Source organism: Heterodontus francisci, chromosome 6 (assembly GCF_036365525.1).
Source record: "Heterodontus francisci isolate sHetFra1 chromosome 6, sHetFra1.hap1, whole genome shotgun sequence".
In the NCBI taxonomy this organism is placed as follows: domain Eukaryota; kingdom Metazoa; phylum Chordata; class Chondrichthyes; order Heterodontiformes; family Heterodontidae; genus Heterodontus; species Heterodontus francisci.
Genome location: NC_090376.1, coordinates 72,209,309 through 72,233,667, shown reverse-complemented (window position 1 = coordinate 72,233,667; position 24,359 = coordinate 72,209,309). Strand labels below are relative to the sequence as shown.

The 24,359-nt window shown below is 43.3% G+C and overlaps 2 protein-coding genes across 2 annotated transcripts in view; both read left to right on the top strand.

Annotated features, from left to right (window-relative positions):
- Positions 1 to 14,846, top strand: part of nars2 (asparaginyl-tRNA synthetase 2, mitochondrial) — a 94,135-nt gene extending 79,289 nt beyond the window's left edge. The window contains exons 14-19 of the mRNA XM_068034421.1: positions 1,932 to 2,007; positions 7,782 to 7,946; positions 8,526 to 8,629; positions 9,458 to 9,756; positions 12,189 to 12,215; positions 14,487 to 14,846. Of these exons, the coding sequence (XP_067890522.1) occupies positions 1,932 to 2,007; positions 7,782 to 7,946; positions 8,526 to 8,629; positions 9,458 to 9,756; positions 12,189 to 12,215; positions 14,487 to 14,631 (816 nt within the window). The 3' untranslated portion in view covers positions 14,632 to 14,846. The remainder of the gene's footprint in view (positions 1 to 1,931; positions 2,008 to 7,781; positions 7,947 to 8,525; positions 8,630 to 9,457; positions 9,757 to 12,188; positions 12,216 to 14,486) is intronic.
- Positions 14,847 to 19,547: 4,701 nt separating this feature from the next.
- Positions 19,548 to 24,359, top strand: part of gab2 (GRB2-associated binding protein 2) — a 415,117-nt gene continuing 410,305 nt past the window's right edge. Inside the window, exon 1 of the mRNA XM_068033914.1 lies at positions 19,548 to 19,928. Within this exon, the coding sequence (XP_067890015.1) occupies positions 19,857 to 19,928 (72 nt within the window). The 5' untranslated portion in view covers positions 19,548 to 19,856. The remainder of the gene's footprint in view (positions 19,929 to 24,359) is intronic.

Here is a 24,359-nt window from a genome sequence, read left to right as displayed (position 1 = left end):
TAAACGGATGGTCGAGTCGGGCTCGGGGCAAAATTGGAGGGACTCGGGCTGGATCGGTCGGGTTCTTTTGTCCTGACCTGAGCAGGCCTCTAGTAACCACCTGATCTTTTCAGTAATGCAGTTTAAACAGCATCCTCTCTAAGCAGCCTCTGAAGAGCAATAACACCATCGGAGTGCTTCAAAGTTGAGCGTTGAAAGGTTCTGTTTAATGTTATTTACATGAGCAAATACTGGCATGTGAGACAGAAGTTCCTGATTGCCTTCATGTTTGTTCAATATTTTTAACCTAGAAATTCTGTGTATTGAAGAAGTAACAGGAATGGAAGAAATCCACACCAAATGGTCCTTTAATTATGATTGTGAAAGCAGTGATTTCTGTTGGTGCACAGTGATAAAGGAGTAGTGGTATCCGAGGTTTGGTGTTCACTGGGACAGTCATTAGCCAGCTGTAAAAAAAAAAATTCCCAAGAATTCTTCTAGTGCATTACCAAGCTCATGCACCTCACTAGGCTGTTTCAATGCGGCATTGCCAAAGGCCTAGGAATAGATTACCTGTGCTAAGGAAGCTTAGTTAAGGATACTAAATGTTTGGATGAGAAAATAATTAGAAGCATCCAATGCAGATTTCAGAAAAGGAATCTCTGGTGTGAATAGTCTTTCAGAAAACTTTTGGCAAATTACCATGCAGAATTCTACTTAAGATTAAGGGAAAAGTAGCAAATTGGATTTATAAGCTGGTTAAAAGATCAGAAACACCATCTTCTGAGGACAGCTAGGAATGTGCAATAAATGCAGCCTTGCCAGTATCATCCACATCCTTTGAACAAATATTTTGGGGGAAAAGGACAATTTGAATGTTTGGAAGTGGGCAGCAGTGATCTGTAGGATTCTGTTCACTCTGCAGCAATGGTTTGGATATAGGGCTGGGGGTAGTTCCATTTAAATTTAGAGATTTGATTAAAATAGGCTTAGTAAATAATTCTAAGAAACAAAGCAGACAATGAGGGGATGTTAATAAGATGGTGGAATGAAAAGTGGCAGTTGGAATTCCATGTCAGCTAGTGTAAGGTGGTGCATTTTTTTTTTTTTAAAGTATACTTTTGAAGAAGGATAAGATGAAACAGCAGTGGGATTTACAGGAGTTAGGAAGGGTGGTGGCCACTTCTTCTTGGCCTCCTTGTCACAAGAGTTTTGAGCTTCATATTATAGGAATGATGATGAAATAGGGAGGATACACCACAGATTTGCTAAGATGTCGCTTGGTATGATGTGCAGTTATCAAGATAGACAAAATTGGGGCTGATTTTGTTCGAACAGAGGAGATGATGGGGTGATTTGATAGAGGTGCTTAAAATTTCAACGGGCTGTATCAGAATAGATAGAAACACTGGGCTGGATTTTGTTCCCCTGCTGCCGGGGGCGGCGGCAGGTGCAGAAAATGGCAGCCTCCCCACACGGGACCCGCGCCACCACAATTACGCGGCAGGCGGCCACTTAACATATTGACATTGGCCACCCCCTCCCCCACCCCAAATTCCGTGGCGGGGGCAGCATTGGTGAAGCCGTTCATGCTAGCACCTGCATCAGGTGACACTGCCATTTTTAAAAGGCTGCCTGCCCTACAAACAATTCAACATAATGTAGAGTTGACCCCTTCCCCATACAAATCATGCAGAGTTGACCCCTTCTCTCTTTTCCCCCCCCCCCCAAACAAAACATGCACACTTGATCACTTCTCTTCCCCCCCGCACTTCCCCATACAAATCATGCAGCGTTGACCTCTTGCTCACCTCGGTGGTGCCAGCATCTCCTGGGTGGGAAAATGAAAGTGCGAGTGCTGCACATGAAGCTCAAGATTGGGAACTGAAGGCAAGATCGAGAATTTAAATTTATGCAGAGGTATTTTAAGTATTTATAGTATCCTGTTGCAGAGCGACGGAGGTGCCACCACACAGCCTTGCACCGCCGGAAAGCTCGGGCCTGGTAATCCCAGCATTGGACTCCGTGGTAGCTGCTGCCATTCTGATTCTCCGACCCCCTCCCCCCAACCCGCCATGCAACGCGACATCAAACTGAGAACAAAATCCAGCCCGTTGCTTCCAGTGGTTGAGTTGTCTATAATTGGGACACAGATATAATATTGAATACAATTGATTTAAGCTGGAGCCCAGGAGAAATTTTCCTGCAAAGTGTGGTAAGGCTGTGAGGTGCACCACCGGACCTGGTGATTGAAGCAAAGAAGAGATGAATATTTAAGAATAAGTTGGAAGGGTAGCTGAAGGAAATGGAGATAAAAGAACGTAGGAACAGGACACCCATGTAAAATTTCGACTGCTGCTCATCTGGAACATAAACACAGATATACTGACTGGTGCTTCTGTGTTGTAATTGCTATGTAGAAATAGGTTATGATGTTGGTGTGTACTCATTACATTTCAGATGTGATTATGCAATACCCTCTCTTTACTCTTGTATATACTGTTGTATATTTTTAGCATTTTCTTTTTTTATATCTTACTTTTCCTACATTTGCAGTGTTTCTTTTTTATTTTGCCAAGCTGTTCTTGGTATTGCCAGTGCTTTTGCCTATTACGTTTCTAATACCAGTTTAAAATAACTGGCTAGATATTCTGGTGGGGAGGCAACATTCTTACGTGATTTTGACTGGGGGCGGGTCTCTAGATTTGGGGGGAAACCAAATGCTGACTGTTCTCACCCCAATATAAGTTCCTCGCAAATTGCTCATTAGGCTCATCACCTATTTGGTGCGCAGCCAGTTTTGGAGGTGTGTATAAGGTGTTCTGGGGAGTTGCATTCAGCACGTCCTAAAGGCATAGCAGATTCTATGCTGCGAGCAGGTGTAGGTTGTGTTTGGATCCCCTGAGTATCCTAAAGAATGAAAGGACCAGAAATTGATCACCTTAAGAATGCAGTCCCTCCGTTCTATGCAGGGAATGAATTTTTAAAAAAAATTTATCCCAATTTTGCACCACCCCGCACCTCCCCAGAACCAGTACCTGTTGTATCACTACAAGCATAGGTTTCCTGTCCCACATATTTAATTGATCCCATCCCCGACATTCAGAATGGGGTTATGAACTGACCAAAGTAGAGGACAGAGCTCCACCCCTTGAGAGGCTCCACAATAATCTGTTTTGGTAGTCTTCGAAACTGATCCATATCAAAAATATATTCAATATGAATTAAAGTAAAAGCTGTATTGATCAGTAATGCTGTTTAAATTATCTGAAATTAAATGATTACAGTTGCAAATTGCAATACTTTTCACAGAGCAGCTTTTAATTACTGTTAAGTCAAATATGCCTATGCTAATTTATAAAGGTTATCTTTATTGGGCTGGGATTGTGGGTATCCCAGTCGATAGTATGATATCCGAGGATCCCACTGAGCTCCAGAAATGTTGCTGGTCCTGTTTGAAGCAGTGAACCTCTTCTCCAGTGGAGTTCCTCTGGGACTCATGGGAATGTCCCCAAAAGGGGACGTCATAGAGAATTCTGGAAGGGAGACCTTTTTTTAAAAAAAGAGACTCTCTTTTTAAAATAGATTTTTGTAATAGTTTTTTTTATTAAATTTTACTTCTGCTTGACTTTACCTTCCTCTTAGATTATACTCTTACCTTTACATCTCCCTTTTAAAAAAAAAAAAAATTCTAATCAGCAGCAGGCCATTAGTTCAGTGCATTAAATAGATCATCTGGTGTAATTCTGAGCTATACATTGAAAGGTTACAGATTCTATCTCTTGTCTGATGAGTGACGCTCAACTGAATTGGTTGCAAGTTTGTTGCAGTTTTATTCAGCACCAATTTTTTTTTTATTATTCATTCATGGGATGTAGGCATCATTGGCCAGGCCAGCATTTATTGCCCATCCCTAATTGCCCTTGGGAAGGTGGTGATGAGCTGCCTTCTTGAACCGCTGCAGTCCATGTGGGGTAGGTATACCCACAGTGCTGTTAGGAAGGGAGTTCCAGGATTTTGACCCAGCGACAGTGAAGGGATATAGTTCCAAGTCCGGATGGTGTGTGACTTGGAGGGGAACTTGCAGATGGTGCTAATCCCATGTATTTGCTGCCCTTGTCCTTCTAATTGGTAGAGGTCGCGGGTTTGGAAGGTGCTGTCTAAGGAGCCTTGGTGCATTGCTGCAGTGCATCTTGCAGATGGTACACACTGCTGCCACTGAGCGTCGGTGGTGGAGGGTTGGGGTGCCAGTCAAGCGGGCTGCTTTGTCCTGGATGGTGTCTAGCTTCTTGAGTGTTGTTGGAGCAATGGAGAGTATTCCATCACACTCCTGACTTGTGCCTTGTAGATTGTGGACAGGCTTTGGGGAGTCAGGAGGTGAGTTACTCGCCTCAGGATTCCTAGCCTCTGACCTGCTCTTGTAGCCACGGTATTTATATGGCTACTCCAGTTCAGTTTCTGGTCGATGGTAGCCCTTAGGATGTTGATAGTGGGGGATTCAGCGATGGTAATGCCGTTGAATGTCAAGGGGAGATGGTTAGATTCTCTCTCGTCGGAGATGGTCATTGCCTGGCACTTGTGTGGCGCGAATGTTACTTGCCACTTATCAGCCCAAGCCTGGATATTGTCCAGGTCTTGCTGCATTTCTACACAGACTGCTTCAGTATCTGTGGAGTCACGAATGGTGCTGAACATTGTGCAATCACCAGCGAACATCCCCACTTCTGACCTTATGATTGAAGGAAGGTCATTGATGAAGCAGCTGAAGATGGTTGGGCCCAGGACACTACCCTGAGGAACTCCTGCAATGATGTCCTGGAACTCAGATGATTGACCTCCAACAACCACAACCATCTTCCTTTGTGCTAGGTATGACTCCAGCCAGCAGAGGGTTTTCCCCCTGATTCCCATTGACCTCAGTTTTGCTAGGGCTCCTTGATGCCATACTCTGTCAAATGCTGCCTTGATGTCAAGGGCAGTCACTCTCAGCTCTTTTGTCCATGTTTGAACCAAGGCTGTAATGAGGTCATGAGCTAAGTGGCCCTGGCGGAACCCAAACTGAGTGTCACTGAGCAGGTTATTGCTAAGCAAGTGCCGCTTGATGGCACTGATGATGACCCCTTCCATCACTTTACTGATGATTGAGAGTAGGCTGATGGGGCGGTAATTGGCCGGGTTGGACTTGTCCTGCTTTTTGTGTACAGGACATACCTGGGCAATTTTCCACATTGCTGGGTAGTTGCCAGTGTTGTAGCTGTACTGGAACAGCTTTGCTAGGGGCGCGGCAAGTTCTGGAGCACAGGTCTTCAGAACTATTGCCGGAATATTGTCAGGGCCCATAGCTTTTGCAGTATCCAGTGCCTTCAATCGTTTCTTGATATCACGCGGAGTGAATCGAATTGGCTGAAGTCTGACATCTGTGATGCTGAGGACTTCAGGAGGAGGCTGAGATGGATCATCAACTCGGCATTTCTGGCTGAAGATTGTTGCAAATGCTTCAGCGTTATCTTTCGCACTGATGTGCTGGGCTCCCCCATCAGTGAGAATGGGGATATTTGCGGAGCCACCTCCTCCAGTTAGCTGTTTAATTGGCCACCACCATTCACGGCTGGATGTGGCAGGACTGCAGAGCTTAGATCTGATGCATTGGTTATGGGATCGCTTAGCTCTGTCTATCGCATGCTGCTTACGCAGTTTGGCATGCAAGTAGTCCTGTGTTGTAGCTTCATCAGGTTGACACCTCTTTTTGAGGTATGCCTGGTGCTGCTTATGGCATGCCCGCCTGCACTCTTCATTGAACCAGGGTTGGTCTCCTGGCTTGATGGTAATGGTAGAGTGGGGGATGTGCCGGGCCATGAGATTACAGATTGTGGTTGAGTACAATTCTGCTGCTGCTGATGGCCCAGAGCGCCTCATGGATGCCCAGTTTTGCATTGCTAGATCTGTTCGAAATCTATCCCATTTAGCACAGTGATAGTGCCACACAACACGATGGACAGTATCCTCAGTGTGAAGGCGGGGCTTCGATTCCGCAACGACTGTGCGGTGGTCACTCCTACCAATACTGTCATGGACAGAAGCATCTGCGACAGGCAGATTGGTGAGGACAAAGACAGGTATATTTTTCCCTTGTGTTGGTTCCCCCACCACCTGTCGCAGACCCAGTCTAGCAGCTATGTCCTTTAGGACTCGGCCAGCTTGGTCAGTAGTGGTGCTACCGAACCACTCTTGGTGATGGACTTTGAAGGCACCCACCCAGAGTACATTTTGTGCCCTTGCCACCCTCAGTGCTTCCTCCAAGTGGTGTTCAACGTGGAGGAGTACTGAGTCATCAGCTGAGGGAAGACGGTAGGTGGTAATCAGTAGGAGGTTACCTAGCCCATGTTTGACCTGATGCCATGAGACCTCATGGGGTCTGGAGTCGATGTTGATGACTCCCAGGGCAACTCCCTCCCTACTGTATACCACTGTGCCACCACCTCTGGTGGGTCTGTCCTGCCGGTGGGACAGGACATATCCGGGGATGGTGATGGCAGTGTCTGGGACATTGTCTGTAAGGTATGATTCCATGAGTATGACTATGTCAGGCTGTAGCTTGACTAGTCAGTGGGACAGCTCTCCCAACTTTGGCACAAGCCCCCAGCTGTTAGTAAGGAGGATTTTGCAGGGTCGACAGGGCTGGGTTTGCCGTTGTCGTTTACGGTGCCTAGGTCGATGTTGGGTGGTCCGTCCGGTTTCATTCCTTTTTATTGACCTCGTAGCGGTTAGGTACAACTGAGTGGCTTGCTAGGCCATTTCAGAGGGCATGTAAGAGTTAACCACATTGCTGTGGGTCTGGAGTCACATGTAGGCCAGACCAGGTAAGGACAGCAGATTTCCTTCCCAAAAGGACATTAGTGAACCAGATGGGTTTTTACAACAATCGACAGTGGTTTCATGGCCATCATTAGACTAGCTTTTAATTCCAGATTTATTAACTAAATTCAAATTCCACCTTCTTCTGTGGTGGGATTCGAACCCATGTCCCCAGAGAAATACCCTGGGTCTCTGGGTTACTAGTCCAGTGATAATGCCACTACGCCACTGCCTACCCCTGGGCCAAGGGAAGAGAGAAATCAGCCAGATTTCCCCTGTCTGACTGTTTTTATGTGGCTACGGGATCAGACATGGGACTGGATTTTATTTTCCCGCTACCAGGAGCAGCAGTGGGTGGAAAGCCGCACCCCCTCCCCAATCATGTGATTGGGTGGCCTTGGCGATGCCGTGAATGGTGTCAGCTGTCTCCATTGCTCAGAGAATGCAGAGTTGCCCTCCCCTCCCCTCCCCACCCACTACTCTTAAAAATAAATATTTGTCATGTCTGTTTTCTCCCCACCGCTCCCCCCCCCCCCCCGCAACCGAATAAACTGAAATTGCAGAGTTGACCCCTGTTCCCCTCACAACTGCACAAAGTGCAAAGTTGACTCCTCTCCTCTGCACTCCCCCCACCCCCCCCCCCAATCCAACTGCACAAAGTGCAGAGGTCACCCCTTTCTCCCCACACTACCCCCCCATTCCCCCCCCCCCCCCCAGCACTAAAAATGCAGAGTTAACCCCATCCAACCTCGACTACATTAAAAATCCTCTGATTTCCCCCCCACCTCGGTGGCGCCAGCTTTTCCTGGACGGGAAAGTGAAGGCGCAAGTGCCGCCTGTCGCGCTGAAGATCTGGATCCAACTGCAAGATTGCGGGGAATTGGATTTAAATGTATGCATAAAGTTAATTTCAATATTTCATGTCCGGTCCCATCGCTGATCGGCAGGGGGTGGCTGCTATGGAGCCTCGTCGCCGCCAGGACGATCGGGCCCAGCAATTCCAGCGTCGGGCTCTGTGGCGGGCCGCTGCGATCTTCCAGCCCACCCCCCACCCATCCACGGAGCCCGGCGTCGTGACCTCAACAAAATTCTTCGCATGGTTTTGACAACTTGTAAAAACTCAAAATGAACCACATTCACTTGGGTGACATACAAGTGGGCTATTGCTACCTATGAAGCTGTGTAAAAAGCATTAGTCAGCATGATCCTTGAAGGACAGGAGATGATGAAAAAATTAAGAACACTGCAATATCTAAAAACATTTTTTTCTAATTTTAACAGACTGGTTTGGATGATCTGAAGAGTTTGACTTTATAGTAATGGGTTACTGCCAACATTAAAAATATGCCATGTGAAAATCTAGGATATAAACTTGAGTTCATTCTTATTCCATTCCGTGACTCCCACATGCTTCCTCATGTTAGACCATCTGTAATTGAAAACCTTTCTGTTAAAGTTCAGTTTCTCCATGGTTACTGTATATTCCATGATTCTGTTATCTGATTTTTTTGGCACTGTTTCAGAGGGCAGTTAGTGATTTGGCAGCCATTGTCAAATTATTGAGATCTTTAGACATAAGTTATGGATTAACCTCTTGTATGGATTACTGCAATATTTGAATTATTCTATATCAACACATCGGAAATTCACTAGATGAGAACCAATAATTCCACAAATTCTCATGCAACTAGTTTGTGATCTGATGTCATCTGTAAGGAGATGCAGTGTTATTGCTTGCTTGTATTTTTCGATACTGAACTTTACATTGATATGTAGTTGGTCAAGAAAGCTACAGGTAAAATATTACTCAAGTGCAATAAGTTCCTGCAGTTCACTCCTTTGAGGTCATTTCATTTTAATTTTTATTATACTATTTTCAAACATCTAAATAAACTTGCATTTCGGCGATTGCAACTGGGCGAGGAATTATTTTCACTTGGGTAAGGATAAGGTGGGCCAAATTGCCGTCTTCTGTGCCATAAATTTTTTTCCTGTGGGTACTTAACCCATTTATATGTTTCCTACAGCTGCTTCCTTTCGAGCATGATCTGTGGGTAAAGAACTCTTCTGCAGCTTGAATTAAAAGACCATCATTTGGAATCTGAAGTAAGGTGTGCATGCTTCATTGACAGCCAGCAGGGGAACTTGGAGTGCATTTATCAATCAGAATTGATTTTCCTCATAACTGACCTTTTTGCAGACTGATTGGAAGCAGTGTCTCACAGTGCTTGCCAACTTTTGCCACAATCAGGTCTTTAACCAGATCTACATTTTTAAGGAGAAGGAATTTTCCTCCACACAAGATCAGATGGCAGGTTGTTCAACCATGCCCGTCTTAGAGCGAAGACCAAAGTACGGAAAGTCCTCATCAGGGAACTCCTCTTTGCTGACGATGCTGCATTAACATCCAACACAGAAGAGTGTCTGTAGAGACTCATCGATAGGATCGCGGCTGCCTGCAATGAATTTGGCCTAATGATCGCCTCAAGAAAACCAACATCATGGGACAGGACGTCAGAAATACTCCATCCATCAATATGGGCAACCACGCTCTGGAAGTGGTTCAAGAGTTCACCTACCTCGGCTCAACTGTCACCAGTAACCTGTCTCTAGATGCAGAAATCAACAAGCGCATGGGAAAGGCGTCCGCTGCTATGTCCAGACTGGCCAAGAGAGTGTGGGAAAATGGCGCACTGACGCAGAACACAAAAGTCCGAGTGTTTCAAGCCTGTGTCCTCAGTACCTTGCTGTACGGCAGCGAGGCCTGGACAATGTATGTCAGCCAAGAGACAGCCAAGGAGGAGATTGCAGAGCCTTTGTCCTTGATCTTCATGTCGTCATTGTCGACAGGAATAGTGCCGGAAGACTGGAGGATAGCAAATGTTGTCCCATGGTTCAAGAAGGGGAGTGGAGACAGCCCTGGTAATTATAGACCTGTGAGCCTTACTTCGGTTGTGGGTAAAATGTTGGAAAAGGTTATGAGAGATAGGATTTATAATCATCTTGAAAAGAATAAGTTCATTAGCGATAGTCAGCACGGTTTTGTGAAGGGTAGGTATGCCTCACAAACCTTATTGAGTTTTTCGAGAAGGTGACCAAACAGGTGGATGAGGGTTAAGCAGTGGATGTGGTGTATATGGATTTCAGTAAGGCGTTTGATAAGGTTCCCCATGGTAGGCTATTGCAGAAAATACGGAAGTATGGGGTTGAAGATGATTTAGAGCTTTGGATCAGAAATTGGCTAGCTGAAAGAAGACAGAGGGTGGTGGTTGATGGCAAATGTTCATCCTGGAGTTTAGTTACTAGTGGTGTACCGCAAGGATCAGTTTTGGGGCCACTGCTGTTTGTCATTTTTATAAATGACCTGGATGAGGGTGTAGAAGGGTGGGTTAGTAAATTTGCAGATGCCACGAAGGTCGGTGGAGTTGTGGATAGTGCCGAAGGATGTTGTTGGGTACAGAGGGACATAGGCTGCAGAGCTGGGCTGAGAGATGGCAAATGGAGTTTAATGCGGAAAAGTGTGAGGTGATTCACTTTGGAAGGAGTAACAGGAATGCAGAGTACTGGGCTAATGGGAAGATTCTTGGTAGTGTAGATGAGCAGAGGGATCTTGGTGTCCAGGTACATATATCCCTGAAAGTTGCTACCCAGGTTAATAGGGCTGTTAAGAAGGCATATGGTGTGTTAGCTTTTATTAGTAGGGGGATCGAGTTTCGGAGCCACGAGGTCATGCTGCAGCTGTACAAAACTCTGGTGAGGCCGCACCTGCATTATAGGAAAGATGTGGAAGCTTTGGAAAGGGTGCAGAGGAGATTTACTAGGATGTTGCCTGGTATGGAGGGAAGGTCTTACGAGGAAAGGCTGAGGGACTTGAGGTTGTTTTCGTTGGAGAGAAGGAGGAGGAGAGGTGACTTAATAGAGACATATAAGATAATCAGAGGGTTAGATAGGGTGGATAGTGAGAGTCTTTTTCCTCGGATGGTGATGGCAAACACGAGGGCACATAGCTTTAAGTTGAGGGGTGATAGATATAGGACAGATGTTAGAGGTAGTTTCTTTACTCAGAGTAGTAGGGGCGTGGAACGCCCTGCCTGCAACAGTAGTAGACTCGCCAACTTTAAGGGCATTTAAGTGGTCATTGGATAGACATATGGATGAAAATGGAATAGTGTAGGTCAGATGGTTTCACAGGTCGGCGCAACATCGAGGGCCGAAGGGCCTGTACTGCGCTGTAATGTTCTTAAAAAAAAAAAGAGCGACATCTCAACTCATTCCATCTTCGCTGCCTCCGAAGAATCCTTGGCATTAGGTGGCAGGATTGTATCTCCAAAGCAGAAGTCCTCTAAGTGGCCCACATCCCTAGCATATCCAACCTACTGAGCCAGCGGCGCTTGAGATGGCTTGGCCATGTGAGCCGCATGGCAGATGGCAGGATCCCCAAGGACGCATTGTATAGCAAGCTCGTCACTGGTATCAGACCCGCCGGCCGTCCATGTCTCCGCTTTAAAGACTTCTGCAAACGTGACATGAAGTCTTGTGACATTGACCACAAGTCATGGGAGTCAGTTGCCAGTGATCGCCAGAGCTGGCGGACAGTCCTAAAGGCGGGGCTAAAGAGTGGCGAGTCGAAGAGACTTAGCAGTTGGCAGGAAAAAAGACAGATGTGCAAGGAGAGAGCCAACTGTCTAACAGCCGCGACAACCAATTTTATCTGCAGCGCCTGTGGAAGAGTCTGTCACTCTAGAATTGGCCTTTATAGCCACTCCAGGCGCTGCTCCACAAACCACTGACCACCTCCAGGCGCTTACCCATTGTCTCTCGAATATGGAGGCCAAAGAAAGAAAAGAAACATGTTTAATATCTACTTTTTCTTTTTTCAATAGTTCCAATATTTATTTGTGCATAGAGCAGGTAAAAGGAAAACAAAATGTTGCAAACATTTTCACTCATGGCAGACTATACTTCAAATTGAAGGGCCAGTATATAGTGTGCTTTTATTAAAAGTGCATATTGGTGTTGCTAATAATACACTGCAATATTTTCAACTGGTGTGGTTCCCAAATTTAGCTTCAGTGTGCTTTACATTGATCTTGGACGTTAGTCAGGTGAATGAGATGGTTAGTTACTCAGAAGGGAAAGGAAAATCTGGTTTTCGATTGACGCTGTTCAGTATGCAGGAGGTCATTTCTGTCATGCTGCCAGCAAAGGACACCTAAATGGAGAAGGAAAACATCTTCATTACATCCTGAAGTTTTTGTGAAAGACTAGAAAACTTTTGTAATCTTATTGAAGTTAAGAGCCAAAGGAATTACCCCCATATAGTAATGAATCTAACTGATATTATTCTCTCGCAGGCATGGTCATAAAGACAATTACAAATGGTAAGCAATTACAGTTTTAAATTGAGTACTCAGAAAACTATAGTTTCGTCGTTCAAAGGATTTAATCCTTAAGTATGGTTATAATCCCCATGCTTTTCTTTACTGCAGATTTTCTGTAATAGTACTTTGTCTTAAGTCCTGAAATTAACTTCACTCCTGAGATCTGAATCGCCGATGAGCCCCATCTTCATCCTCCTACCACCCTTCAATCCATTCCCTTCACCCACCTGCCTATGGCAAAAAAAACTTCCTTAGCTCCATCATTAACTTGGTCTCAAACTCCAAATCCTCACGTCTGGCGATCCACTCATCACAATGCCTTTACCACTGTGAACCTGTTAAATTGCTGTCTTAGCTCTGCCTTTGATTTTCTCACCCCCCTAAAATTACTCACCATCTCCCAACCCTGCTTTGTCATTTTCACCCACCTTCCACTCCATCCCAGCACTATTCCCATCTCTGCTCCTTTAATTTAGAGGGCTGAAAATTCAAGTGCACCTAGTGCATAGCTGATCCAGTCATTCATTGCCAACTTTGGTCCAGTCACGTGAAGATGCTTTGATCTTCTCAGTAAAATCCTCCTCTTGTATCATGCAAGCAAGGCCAATCTTTCAGTCAAAGACGACTTTTCTCCATGACAAAAAGCCTCTTCAAAACCCTTTCTAATACCAAAAGTGATTAGTTGATGAAATCCTTCATGTCTAAAATTGAGACCATCTGACCAGCTACCTCTTCATACCTCCTTTTCTCCCTCTAGTTTTCCATCTTTAGCTTTGATTCCCCCATCAATTCACAGTTTCTCTCCAATCTCTCTCCCTAATCTCTTCCATGACAGTGTCCTCCGACTTCCTCAATCCCCTTCCAACTAAAGTCTTGACCATTAAACTATCTTTCTGGCCTGCTTGCCAACTGACGTCGTTGATGGATCCTTTGCTCAGACACTCTTGCCCTTGCTTTCATGTTTATCCCTATCAAAGCTCCAAACTGAGCCTTCTCCCTCTGCAGCCATTTGCATAGTCTAACTACATAAACTTTGCAGTCCTGTCCATTGTACAACCGAGCTTCAACCCCCACGTTATCCATCATTTAAGATCACTTTAATTCCACCATCGCATCATTGAGTGGCATATTGTCCATTCCTTTATTTCATCTATTTTTATTCCTCCCCCTTCCCGCCCCCCATAAACCACAAAGTTTTCTGCATTAAAGGAACAATAGACGTGCAGGTGGTGGTTGTTGTGTAGATGAATGTTTAACCTACTCTTACTAATTTGATATCTCCATCGGTTCTGAAAGTAACTTTAATGGTCAATGGGCTAACGTACTATGTAGAAAATCATTTTTATAGTGGTCTTGATCTGCATTCTCATTCTTGTTTTCAAATCCCTTCATGGCTTTTCCCCTTCCATAACTCCTCAATCGCCTCCAGCGCCACAACCCTCATAACTGTGCTTATCTAATTCTGGCCTCTTGAGCATCCCTAATTTTAATTGCTCCACCATTGGTGGCTGTGCCTTCAGCTGCCTAGGCCCTAAGCTTTGGAATTCCCTCCCGAAACCTCTCTGCCTCTCTACCGCTTTTTACTTCTTTTAAGACACTTCTTAATACTGACCTCTTTGACCAGAGTTTTGGCCATCTGCTCTAATGTTGCCTGATGTGGCTTGGTGTCAGAGTTTGCTTTATAATGCCCCTGTGAAGCATGTTGGGACGTTTTATTGTGTTAAAGATGCTATATCAATACAAGTTGTCATATTACATTAAATCCTTGTTTGTAGTACTCTGCCTTCATTAGTATCTACAGTTACTCTATCACACTATTCTAAAAGGAATTAGACTAGATTCAAATAAATTGACACCTAAATAACCTGTTATAAGCATATAAATACGTAAGCCACGTGTTCTGTGCTGTATAATAGCATTGATGCGAACACAACCCATAAATGTGATCTTAATTTGCTTTCTCCAATTTGTATCTTCATGACCCAACTTAATAAATAAGTCATCTATATGTGATGCACGACAGTAGCTTCCTGTACAATATACTTTTATGTGAATGCTGGACAATATTGCACCATGAATACTGCAAACTGTTCTTCAAAAATAATTGCATAAGTGCCATTTATTTTAAAAATCTTTGATCTAGCCATAACTTTACCAAGCAGATTTCTTGACAAACTAGGTAGGTCCCTATTGTATCCAACTCTAAACTGGAATTGACATACTGCAATTAAAAATGTATGTAATGCTTCTGCTTTTTAAATTAACTTGTAGGTATGAGGAACTTCGTCAGTTTGGATCAGTACCACATGGAGGATTTGGATTTGGATTCGAGCGATATTTGCAGTGTGTCTTGGGTGTTGTGAACATTAAAGATGTTATTCCATTTCCAAGGTTTTCTCACTCTTGCCTTTTATAAACCTTAGTGGAATAAATCGTGTTTTATGCTTAAAGTTTTTATTTCACGCAAAACTGAACCTTGCGAACTCACTAAACGGAGAGTATTTTTTTGAACTGTACAGTCCTTAAACATTGACATGCAAAATGGATATCTCTGATTTGTATTCAGAAACGAGGAAGGTGACTTATCATTGTAACCTGAAACAATGTCAAAATAAAAAGTGTTTAAATGAAGTGAAACTGAAAATTCAAAAGCATTTGTGGCAATAGTTATTGTACTCGTTTCTGATAAATGCTGGAGAAACACTCCCACGATGCATCCTTTTTATATAATTGAAAGACTAACTATGCTTGAGTGCCATTCTTTCAGATTTCTTCAGGCTTGATAATCTTTGTTCTCAATTAGTAAATACCCTCGGGTAGCAAGAGAAATTAACTTCTATTTCTTTCAGCAAGGCCATGCTCAGGTTAGTGATAATGTTCATTTTGTATAGTGTAATTTGGGCCTTATTGTAATGGAATAAATGGTAATTACATCAAATTATGCTAAAATGAACTGTATGGACACATCTGTTCAGATAATGAGCTGCTTATACTGTATCCATTTTTTGGTTTCATGCTTTCTTAGTACAGATTCGTTTATGCCATGGTCCTTTTATACCAGTTGGATTTACACTCTGTGTAAAATAAGGGTGCAGATGCACATAAAGCAAATTGCAGCAGTATTTCATTTGAAACAAGAATAGTGGAAGCATTCTTTCTGTCAGGAATTTTTGGACTAAGATTTATAATTGTGGCACCAGCAGCTAGATAAAATAAAGTGTACCAAGATGCTTCAGAGACAAAAATAGATGTGTGGCTGTGTAGAATGGGGAAAATGGCAGAAAAAATAGTCAAAAATGTAAGATTTGAAGAGGCTTTTGAAGGAGGGAAGTGAAGGAACAAGATAAGAAGGTTTAGTGTGAGCATTCAAGAGTGTGACCGCAAAATAATTAACAGATGTACTACCACAGGTGAAGAGGAGGGATTGGGAGTGCAAAGAGGCCAGGGTCAAAACAGCAGACCGTGAGCCCAGCAAATGAGGCTGAAGAAGGTTACAGAAGTGGGGAGGGGTGAACCATGAAGAATTTTTCAATGGGGACTGTTTTTGAGTTCAGTGCATTAGGGTTGGAAAGCTCATAGAAGTGACCAATAATAGAATGAAGTTGTGGATGAGTTGGAGTTCATGTCGGACAGAACACTGTAATCTGTCAAGGAGCGTGTTGGAGAGATTGAGGCTGGAATTTAGCCGCAGTAAGTAGTCAAGGAAGGGGATGGATAGAATGCAGTAGGCAGTGAAATATTGTTTTGGCGTTATGTAATGATTACAAGTACTATTAAAATGGCTTGTCTTGTTAACCAAGATCCTTTAAATCTACTGAAATCAATTGAGACTGTTCCAAGATTACATTTCCTGGTATATTGGATAAACTTGGTACAGTACAGCCGAGAGGTTTATTAACCAAAAATTCTTCTAACCTAGTCCACCTTCCACTATAAATTGGATTTGCTTATTCAAAACAATTTGCATAAATAGTTAACAGAAATTGCTTGTAATATGCAAACTATATGACCATAAGGTGGCAGCAGCCACAAGGTCCAACTGTAGATCTGAAGTTATTTGAATGGGGATAATTGTGGCAAGTCATTGTCACACAGGCTTAATATCTTTTATATTCCATGTTATTCTGTGCATCTTAACGGTGACCACATGCATAATAAATAAAACAAATGTGGCTCCCCTCCCTGGCAGTTCATTTGGCTATGCAATATATAGCTGAACCATACAGAGTGGAAGATTCCAGGTTGGTTACTTGGTTTGTGCAAAGTTAGTTAATCTTGACAGGGTGGCAGTGGGCACATCTTTCTTGATCTTAAAACTTATGGGTTGAGGAGGAGGCAAGTCAGCCAGAGTTCCTGCTCCTGGCCACTATCGAGTGACACTTCTCGGAAAGTGCACGTGTGAACATTTAGATCAAGATGGGGTTCAGCTGTGACTCACCTGAGAGCCAACACACTATTTACACATGAATGGCCATTTACAAAAGGTACTGCAGAGTAACTGGCAGCTATAAAATCATACCGTAGAAGGAGATGATGTCCTCAGGAAAGGGGGGGAGATGTGGTAAGGTGAAAAAAGCTGTCAAACAAAAATTTTGTATTTGACATTATCATTTAGGCAATACATGTGGACACATGTATCCTCAAATGATATTTAATGTTAGTCATAGAGAAATACAGCACTGAAACAGGCCCTTCAGCCCACCAAGTCTGTACTGACCAACAACCACCCATTTTATACTAATCCTATGTTAATCCCATATTCCCTACCATATCCCCACCATTCTCCTACCACCTACCTACACTAGGGGCAATTTACAGTGGCCAATTTACCTATCAACCTGCAAGTCTTTGGCTGTGGAAGGAAACCGTAGCACCCGGTGGAAACCCACACAGTCACAGGGAGAACTTGCAAACTCTGCACAGGCAGTACCCAGAACTGAACCCAGGTCGCTGGAGCTGTGAGGCTGCGGTGCTAACAACTGCGCCACTGTGCCACCCCCATGTTCCAGTAACTGAAATATTTTTATACAGTTGAGACAAAGGTCTCCCATCAATTTTCCTAAGGAAATCTTTATTAAATATTTAGGGCAGGCTCTGCAAGCTCTCCATTCCTCTGACTCCATGCATGGCCACATTCCACCCCAACGTTGGCATCTGTGTCTTCAGTTGCCTATATCCTGTGCGCTGAAATTGCTTCTCTAAGCCACTCTGCCTTTCCACCTGTCTTTCCCCTCTTTAAAACTAACCTCTTCAATCAAGTATTAGGTCACCCGTTCTAATCTTTCTTCCTTTGACTTGACATCCATTTTTCTTTGCCTTGCACCTTTGTGCAGCTCCTTGGGATGGTTTCTACATTAAAAAGCTATATAAAGGCTATTCTGGGCATCTCCTTTAGGGAGAGGGGAGAACAATATGTTTTGCAGCATAAGCAATATACCAGCCACTTCTTGTCAGCATTTTATCATCACAACTCTATCTCAGATCAGTACTTTTAAGTCATCAAGCCCCCAGATTTACATTGACTCTTTAGTTATAATGTTCTTTATTGGAAGTCTGGCAAAGGAAAAATCTGCTTTTGGCACTGAGGAAAGGAGCTGATCTTAGCAGGATCCAGAAAATTCTACACCATTACTCAAATGTTGCAAGATGTGCAATGTCCTCACCAGATTAACCAAGGCATATTTCAAGGAAAGAAGTAACACATTATTTTCCAAATGAGAGTCTTGGTAGCTGGGGAGAAGAGCTACATGCCAGCAGATGAATGAGTTGATGTACTTGCCAAGTTTGGAGGTTTTTTTGTGTACACTTTTAAAACGATGGGGATTTAAAACTTCTTGGTGCTGTGTGCATTCAATCACTTGTGTTTAAACCTTTACCAAAGTCCTCTTACTCCTATAACCACCTATAGAAATATGTTTCTAAGCTATTTTTGGTCAATTGTAGCTTTCTATTGGAATTTGCTGCATTCTATATTCCGTTTTAGTTGCATTTCTTGTGGCAGAAATATAAGCTCGAAGTTCCCATTTATAACATTTACTAAAGAGAAAGGCTTGTATTTAAATAGCGCTTTTCACAACCACCAGACATCGCAAAGTATGAAGTACTTTTGAAGTGTAGTCAGTGACTGTTGTAATAAAACTGGTTATATTTTTGAGTGTTCTCCAAGAGGGACATCAGCACACTCCAAAATGAGAATAGAATTACATTTTATGTACAACACAGAACCAAACCATTCAGCTCACCTGGTTTGTGCCAGCCTCCTCCCACCCCTCTGATAGAGATTTCTACTGAAGAGGAGCAAACAAAAGCTGGTCTTAAAGGTGAGAGATATCTTAAGAGGTATATAGATAGAGAAATGGAAATAGAATTTTAAATAGAGTACAGTAGGAGGAGACATAAATTCAAGCTAGTAAAAGGTAAATTAAGGACGGTCATAACTTCACACACAATGAGGAGTCGGGGCAATGACACTGAAATCCGACCACCAGTTCGATGCTTAAATGGAAGTTTAGCATTTCTCTGGATAAATTCATATTATATTTTGAACTGTCGAACATTTGTAAGAAGGATCAGCTTTGATCCAAAATTAAGTAAAAACGGGCCTGGAGTTTCCACTCTTGTGCTTTTTTGGGCATAATTCTCCAGATATCGGCGTAACCGGCGCAAAAGATCGCAGAGGGCAGATTGCGTTCAGCACGACTCTAATTTCTGTGATTTTTCCGCTAGTTTAATAGCTACCACTATTAATATGTGCTTTACTTCATATATGATTGGCCACTAGGGTGAGTAACCCGAGGGCTGCTCGTGCCAATCAGCAACACCCTGTGTAAGTCGCTCTTTCAAATTGCGAGGGAGGGGAATCTATTTTGGAACATCCAGTTACAAAACATTCATATTTTCTAACGGAGTGTCAGCGTTATAGCTACGTCTGACCGTTTTAAAACAGTTCTGCAGAAACCAGCCGGTCTTATTACATAATCAGATTATGGAACAAATCTGTTACAAATATGTTTATAATCCTAGCTCTATATCCCAACACTGAACTTCAGCTGAAATAAAAACAAAAAGTGCTGGCAATACTCAGCATGATTGAAATGTCAATTGGATTTTAAAAACTAAATCACCACATCTAGCAGCAAAGCCCCGATTTTCGGTATGGAGAGTTCTCCCTATCCTCCGCTCGAATCCTTCTATCCGCACATCTTCCTCTCCCACCGCCTCTTCGCTGTTCGCCATCTGCGCCGAAGCCAGTCGCAGCCTGGGGCTTAGCTTTTGCAAAATGAGCAAGACAACTCTATTTCAAAAAATACCCACAAAATCTGTTTTAATTTAACCAATATAATGGAAATATTTTATTTCGCCGTTATTAAAGGAGGCGTTCGCCTTTAAGAGCGGCTGTAGGCGGGGCGCGGCGCGGCGCAGTGGCTGGAAACAACAGCTCTGCTCGCTACTTCCTACATGAGCCCCGGCAGCTGGTGCAGTGACATCGGGGCTCGGAGTGACTGTTGGAGATTGTGATTGCGATTTAACGGAATATCTACTAACTCCGTTTGCAGGACAGCTCGAAACTTGAGAGAGGAAAATCATTAACGTTTCACTGAATGTGACTGCACTGTCCTTGTAATAAACGCACTGGGCAGGATGAGCGGAGGAGAGGTAGTTTGTTGCGGCTGGTTAAGAAAATCTCCACCAGAAAAGAAGTTGAGGCGATATGTAAGTAAGAATGATGCCTGAAATGTATTTCTAAACAGTGATAGTTTCAGAACGCTACAACATCAGTGCCAGGTGTCCTCGCCCTTTAATGTATAGAGAATGGCAGCCGATCAAACAAGAGCAACTTTAATAAAACCAGTGCAGTATTAGTATCTAGGGACTAACTGCATGCCATGAGCAACATAAAGCTCAACTAGCGTTTGTTTTAGATCCTGAACAAAACATATGGGTTAGGCTGCACACTGCCAAAGGTAAATAATTTTTACCAATTTTGGTCAGATTTTTCAAGAATTACAACTTTCGAAAGTAAAAACTGTTATAAAAACACCAGTTATCTTCCAACTAAGTCGCGAGTTAATATAGAATGCTCTAATGTCCGACTGACATGGACTTGAGGTTTGAACAATGGCAATTTGGGACTTGTCAACATTGTTACTATAGGGACACGTGTTTTATTTCAAGTGTTAAATATGGTAAAGCTGTCAGATGGAATGATTTCATTTTAGCCGTTAGAAGCCTCCAGTTGATGCAGGTCTCCAATGTTTTTGTGGGCATTCGTGCTAATTTCCCTTCTTGGGAAGGTGACCGTTGCTGTGAAATTGAAAACGATAGTTGGTGCTTAAGTCTGTCTGCGAGATTGATTTTAAACTCATACTGTAAACTCCAAGACCGTTTTCCAGAAAATATGAATATTATCCTCATCGTGCGTTCCTGACGTTATTTTTCACAGCTTTTTAAAAAAAATACTGTCATTGCCTGTGACACGGCGACAGTTTATTTTTGCGTCTGGATTATATTAACTGTCCTGCAATTCTTCCACTGCTACAGCTTTTCATCATGATGTTGTGTAGTGTTTGGTTTATTCGGGTTGCAATTTCTATCATTTGTTTTGCTTTTGAACCCTGCCTCCCTTGCAAATCCTTATATTGTTTTTTTTATGTAATTTGGCCTCATTCCTTAACCTTTAACTTTTTTGTTTTGGCTGCCTCGCCCCCCTCCCCCGGGATTGCGGTGTATCTCACCAACCCTACTCTCCACCCTTCTTAGTCCCAACGTCAGGCAATCTCAATAAGTCTATATCCATTTTGCTTCTTCCTGGAATGAATGAAATAGGAGGCTGACGTCAGATGTACTACTGAAACCAAGTCTATATGAAAGGTAGCCTCTCTTAATCACACTTCTACCTGCCACAGTAGCATCGAATTTCAAAGAAATGTGCAGGTACTGAACATGGTCCATTTGAAAATAAACCTGATATGGGCAGTGTGGTGACGCCAAGCACTGCCACATAGTGGCAGAATGTGGGGTTGGACCTGCAATCCCTCAGACTGCATTTACTGATCTGTCATGCTATTGGGCATACCAAGCAGAAACCAGGGTATTTTCCCTATGGGGTCTTGTGTAAGACTGAAGGAGGCATCCTGGCCATTCTTGGGCACCTCCAGGTGTTTGTTTATGGAGCAACATTGGCAGAAGCCTGGCAGCAGATCATCTTCCCTTTGGAACTGGCACATTATATAGATCCAGAAAAGGGAGTAAATGTAAATATTTTATTTCAAAAAAATGGTTTAGTCAAGCCTGGATGGGGAGGTGTAAAGTGTAAGCTTGGCAGCTATACGGTATGTACATATCAAAAACCTTTAGTTCTGCAGTATGGTAGCTCATTTGATTTTTCAGTTTCTCAATATTTATCATGACTCTAAAGCAGTAGTTTGTTTGCAGTTTATTACCCAGTAATAGAATTTTGATACTAATGTGATATATCTTGTATCACTAATATTCCTTCCCAACCCTTATTCTGGCACCATTCAGGTACTTCATGATTTGTTGTCTTGATATTTAATCAATTGTTCCTGTGTCCCATCGTAAACATGTTTTTAGTGAGAGAGTCTTCGCTTGTGATATGATCAATTGGTTGCACTCAGAAGGCTGCCATTGACTTCTCTAAATTACTTATATTTCCATGGATGAAGTTGACTCTTTTAAATAAAAATGAAGGTTAATGACATTGTTACAGTTCCTCTGAGTACAGAAATGCATCAGAAAAATAGTCTGTATGCTTTTTGTTGGAGTGGTAGGAAGAAAGGAACAAGGCTGAAACTTAAGTGCTCAGTTCCATAAGTATCATTTTCAGTTTGTCATTTTAGGGGTCACATCGCATGTTAAAGATCTGTACCACTGATCAGTTAAAACAGTGAGTTTTGTTTTATTTGTTCATGGGATGTGGACGTCGCTGGCCAGGCCATTATTTATTGCCCATCGCTAATTGCCCTTGAGAAGGTGGTGATGAGCTGCCTTCTTGATCTGCTGCAGTCCTTGAGGTGTGGGCACACCAACAGTGCTGTTAGGAAGGGAGTTCCAGGACTTTGACCCAGCGACAGTGAAGGAACGGCGATGTTGTTCCAAACCAGGATGGTGCATGGCTTGGAGGGGAACTTGCAGGTGGTGCTGTTCCCATGCATCTGCTACCCTTGTCCTTCTCGGTGGTAGAGGTCGCGGGTTTGGAAGGTGTTGAAAGAGCCTTGGTGAGTTGCTGCAGTGCATCTTGTAGTAGATGGTACACACTGCTGCCACTGTGTGTTGTTGATGAAGGAAGTGACAGAATTCCCAGTTGCTGAACTGCTGTTGTAGCCACAGTATTTATGTGGCTGGTCTAGTTCAGTTTCTGGTCAATGGTAACCCCCAGGATGTTGATGGTGGGGGATTCAGTGATGGTAATGCCATTGAACATCAAGGAGAGATGGTTAGATTCTCTGTTGTTTGAGATGGTAATTGCCTGGCACTTGTGTGGTGTGAATGTTACTTGCCACTTATCAGCCCAAGCCTGCATGTTGTCCAGATCTTGCTGCATCTGGGCACGGGCTGCTTCAGTATCTGAGGAATCGCGAATGGTGCTGAACATTGTGCAATCATTTGAAAAATCCCACTTCTGACCTCATGATGGAGGGAAGGTCATTGATGAAGCAACTGAAGATGGTAGGGCGGAGAGTTTTCCCCCTGATTCCCATTGACTTCAGTTTTGCTAGGGCTCCTTGATATCATACTTGGTCAGACGCTGCCTTCCTGTCAAGGGCAGTAACTCTCACCTCACCTCTTGAGTTCAGCTCTTTTGTCCATGTTTGAACCAAGGCTGTAATGAGGTCAGGAGCTGAGTGGCCCTGGCAGAACCCAAACTGAGTGTCACTGAGCAGGTTACTGCTAAGCAAGTGCTGCTTGATAGCACTGTCGATGATACCTTACATCACTTTACTGATGGGACGGTAATTGGCCAAGTTGGACTTGTCCTGCATTTTGAGTACCGGACATACCCGGGCAATTTTCCACATTGCAGGGTAGATGCCAGTGTTGTAGCTGTACTGGAACAGCTTGGCTAGGGGTGCAGCAAGTTCTGGAGCACAGGTCTTCAGTACTATTGCTGGAATATTGTCAGGGCCCATAGCCTTTGCAGTATCCAGTGCCTTCAGTTGTTTCTTGATATCACGCGGAGTGAATCGAATTGGCTAAAGTCTGGCATCTGTGATGTTGGGGACTTCGGGAGGAGGCCGAGATAGATCATCAACTCAGAACTTCTGACTGTTGCAAATGCTTCAGCCTTATATTTTGCACTTATGTGCTGGGCTCCCCCATCATTGAGGATGGGGATATTTGTGGAGCCACCTCCTCCGGTTAGTTGTTTAATTATCCACCACCATTCACGGCTGGATGTGGCAAGACTGCAGAGCTTAGATCTGATCCATTGGTTATGGGATCGCTTAGCTTTTTCACCTCCACCGTTGGTGGCAGAGCTGTGAGTCGCCAGTGACCTGCTCTCTGGTATTTCCTCCATAAAGCCCTTTTCATATGTTCCTTTCCCATTCTTCCTCTTCTGAAAACCCATCTCTGTGACTATGGGTTTTGGCCAACACCCCACCCCTTCCCAATTATTTATTTATTCATTGGTTTTATGTATGTTTCCCTGCTTTTACTTGGGATGTTTTTTAACTTTAAAGGTGCTACAAAAATAGAAGTTATTTTACCTAAAAGTGGCAAGTTTTACTAAGCTATGCGTATTTGAGACCACATGTTGGTAGGGTTTTTACTGCCGTGTGCTAGCAATGCTGTACTGTCTGAGAGTGGTAAGACGTACTCTGTTTGCCTTTCAAGTGAACACAGATTGATTGTCATCACTGGACATAACCATTAACTTCAGTCAACTCCTTATGCCACCTGCCAAGAAATTGTTGCACCAAAAATAAACCATATTTTTCTAATTTTATAGTTGCTTGCAGTAATGCGTCTCGTGTTTAGAATGTTAAGCTTTTTGAGCTTTTTATTTGGTTTGTGAGACCATCTAACCATCTCCAAATACCTTGTACTTTATACTTTTTGGGCCAGTAATTCCTTATACAAAATAGTGAAAGAAAACTTTAGAAACATAGAAAATAGGAGCAG